Consider the following 2,553-nt stretch of genomic DNA (forward strand, 5'->3'; position numbering starts at 1 on the left):
GTGTGTGCGTGCGTGCGTGCGTGTGTGTGTGTTAACATTAAGGTACATTTGAACAAGCCTGTCCCTGCGAGTTCATGAATTGTTTGTCTTTAGACGAGGTTTGGTGCAGTCAGAAGAAGGACTTCGTCATGAGGATAAAAAGCGCTCTGACTCACAGAGGAAGGATCGGCAACATTAAAACCGCTTCGTGGAAGGTCACTGAGAAATGATGAGACTTTAAACGATTTTTTTTAATGACTTGACAGTTATTTTAATAGGTTTTGCCTTCGTGACTTCAGGTGTTGCACTGTCGGGGCAGAGCRAAGGTGTGCACGGCCTCAACGTCGGTCTCCTGCCTGCTTCTGACCTGCCGCCCTCTGCCGCTCTCGCACACACTCCTCAGCACACACACGTTCACCAGCCAGCACAGCATGGACATGAGGTTCACATACTGCGACCAAAGGTAYGTAAAACACACAAGGGCCATGTTAATTAAAACATTTTTCTTTTATTTAAAGCAAACCTTTCTGGTATTATGTGCAGAGTGACGTCACTCTTAGGCTACAGGCCCGACGAGCTGCTGGGCCGCTCCATCTAYGAGCTCTGTCACACGCTGGACACCAGCTGTTTGAACAAAAACCACCTGAACTGTGAGCGCTGACGCACACAGATATTATCCAGATACTTGGAAGAGATTATGATTGTTTCCCCCTCCTGCTCCTGCAGTGTGTTTGAAGAGTCAGTCCGTCAGCGGTCAGTACAGGATGCTGGTCAGGGGCGGCGGTTACGTCTGGGTGGAGAGTCACAGCGCCGTCATCCCCGGCGTCCAGCCGTCCAGGTCCCGAGCCAACGCCAGGCAGCCACTCTGCATCCTGTCTGTCACATATGTCCTCAGGTATGTGAAATTAAATTTAGGATTTAGATTTTTAACTGGGGAGAAAAACTTTCTCTCTTTTAGCCTTTGGCGGCCGCTAAACGTTGATTTATTGATGTAATTCTTGTGCTTTTAATTCCTGTTGCGTCTGATTTTGGTTGCAGTTAAAGATTGGTCTCAGTTTTACACATTCTGAAATCACACGTTGGTCTGCAGCTGGAAACAAAACACTTCAAGTGTTTCAAGATTTTATCATAGCCAAAATCTTCACCTCATTATTTACCCGTTTTATTCCGGTAGTTTTTATGATGGAATTGTGGGGATAAAAAGTGCCTAATTTTCTAAAAACTAATCTTCACTTTTCAGTAAGTTTCCCTCCAATGATACTGATGATTCTTTTTTAGTATTATTATTTTATTTTCATAGAAAATCCAACATATACAAAATCCAATTTTGTTGTGGAGTCCCTTGGAGTACAGAAAAGTTTAATTTAGTTTTTCCCGGTGCTCCATAGACATCTTTTTATCCTGTTTGGGTCATACTTTTCARTCTGTTCAGTTTTCTGTATTTCTATGACATTTTCTGAACTATTACATCAGTATTTGTGAAGGAACAGCCAAATAAGGTCTAGACTTACCAACTGTAATTTGGTGGTCTTCATCCTCCTCTGGCTCCAACATGTAAGACTGGATGGACAAGTCTTCTGTTGTTGACATCTTTTAATTCATTTGTAAAAAAAAAATGTTTTTGCGCTGCTATAAAGTCATAAAACCCTCTATCGAACTGGAATGGACCAGTCTGGAAGCTGGAGGAGGGCGGGGTGTGAAGCGCCTCATTTCGATTTAAAGTGACAGCCTCAAAACGAGTTGATCAAAGACACATCTCAGAAAAGGGGTGAAAGAGGGGCTTGTGGAGTTACAAAAAGGAGGAATTCAGACCAAAGCATTGCAGTTCAACTTTATATAGACCCCAACTGAAGGATTTAAATGTGAAAAAGAAGGATTTAAAAATATCATATGTCTCCTTTAACCCCTTAACCCAGTTTGTGGTTACTTCCTCCCTCTTTAAACCTACCAGAGACTTTGAATTTGCATAATAAGCTGTTCAAACAATTTGATTGGTTGTCTTCTTTCGATTGACACCTCTTTTGACCAACTGGGTTCATCTATAGACTCTCCGGAGCCCAAAAAGCATGGCAAACCCCTCATGTCCCACCTGTACGTGGTACACATGATTGACTGGCTAGAATCGGCCAATCAGCTCTGAGCTTCATTCTGACACCACAACTGTGTAGCCAATCAAGTTACCCTTTATTTGATATGTATCTTTGGAAATTTAAACAATAATAAAAATAATGGTTGTGGTGTATTTTAACTTCAATAACTAAATACTAGTTACAGTTTAAAAAATTATGACTGCTGAAGTTAAAATTTCAGATTGATAGCTTTACATAGAGACTATGCTTGTGAATTTACTCCAAAGGGTTCGAGCAGTACTTAATTTAATTTGGGTTAGGGTTAGGCCCGCAGGTTACCAGCCAGGTTAAGTTAACCTGCTTCACATAAAAAAGTGCCAAATTTTCTCTGATACTAGAAAATGATTGTTTTTCTGTTTTTTATATTTAAAGTGCTTTACAGCAAAATGTCCTGATGCATCTCAGTAATCCAGGTAGAAAAAAAGAAAAAATAAGTAGGTCCTAT

The 2,553-nt window shown here is 41.0% G+C and overlaps 1 protein-coding gene across 1 annotated transcript in view; it reads left to right on the top strand.

The window, feature by feature from the left end:
• Positions 1–2,553, top strand: part of epas1a (endothelial PAS domain protein 1a) — a 10,454-nt gene that overhangs the window by 6,366 nt on the left and 1,535 nt on the right. Inside the window, exons 4-7 of the mRNA XM_014007076.1 lie at positions 94–194; positions 279–442; positions 523–629; positions 706–874. Coding sequence (XP_013862530.1) covers positions 94–194; positions 279–442; positions 523–629; positions 706–874 — 541 coding nt within the window. The remainder of the gene's footprint in view (positions 1–93; positions 195–278; positions 443–522; positions 630–705; positions 875–2,553) is intronic.

The sequence above is a fragment of the Austrofundulus limnaeus genome, unplaced genomic scaffold, assembly GCF_001266775.1.
Source record: "Austrofundulus limnaeus strain Quisiro unplaced genomic scaffold, Austrofundulus_limnaeus-1.0 Scaffold39, whole genome shotgun sequence".
Classification (NCBI taxonomy): domain Eukaryota; kingdom Metazoa; phylum Chordata; class Actinopteri; order Cyprinodontiformes; family Rivulidae; genus Austrofundulus; species Austrofundulus limnaeus.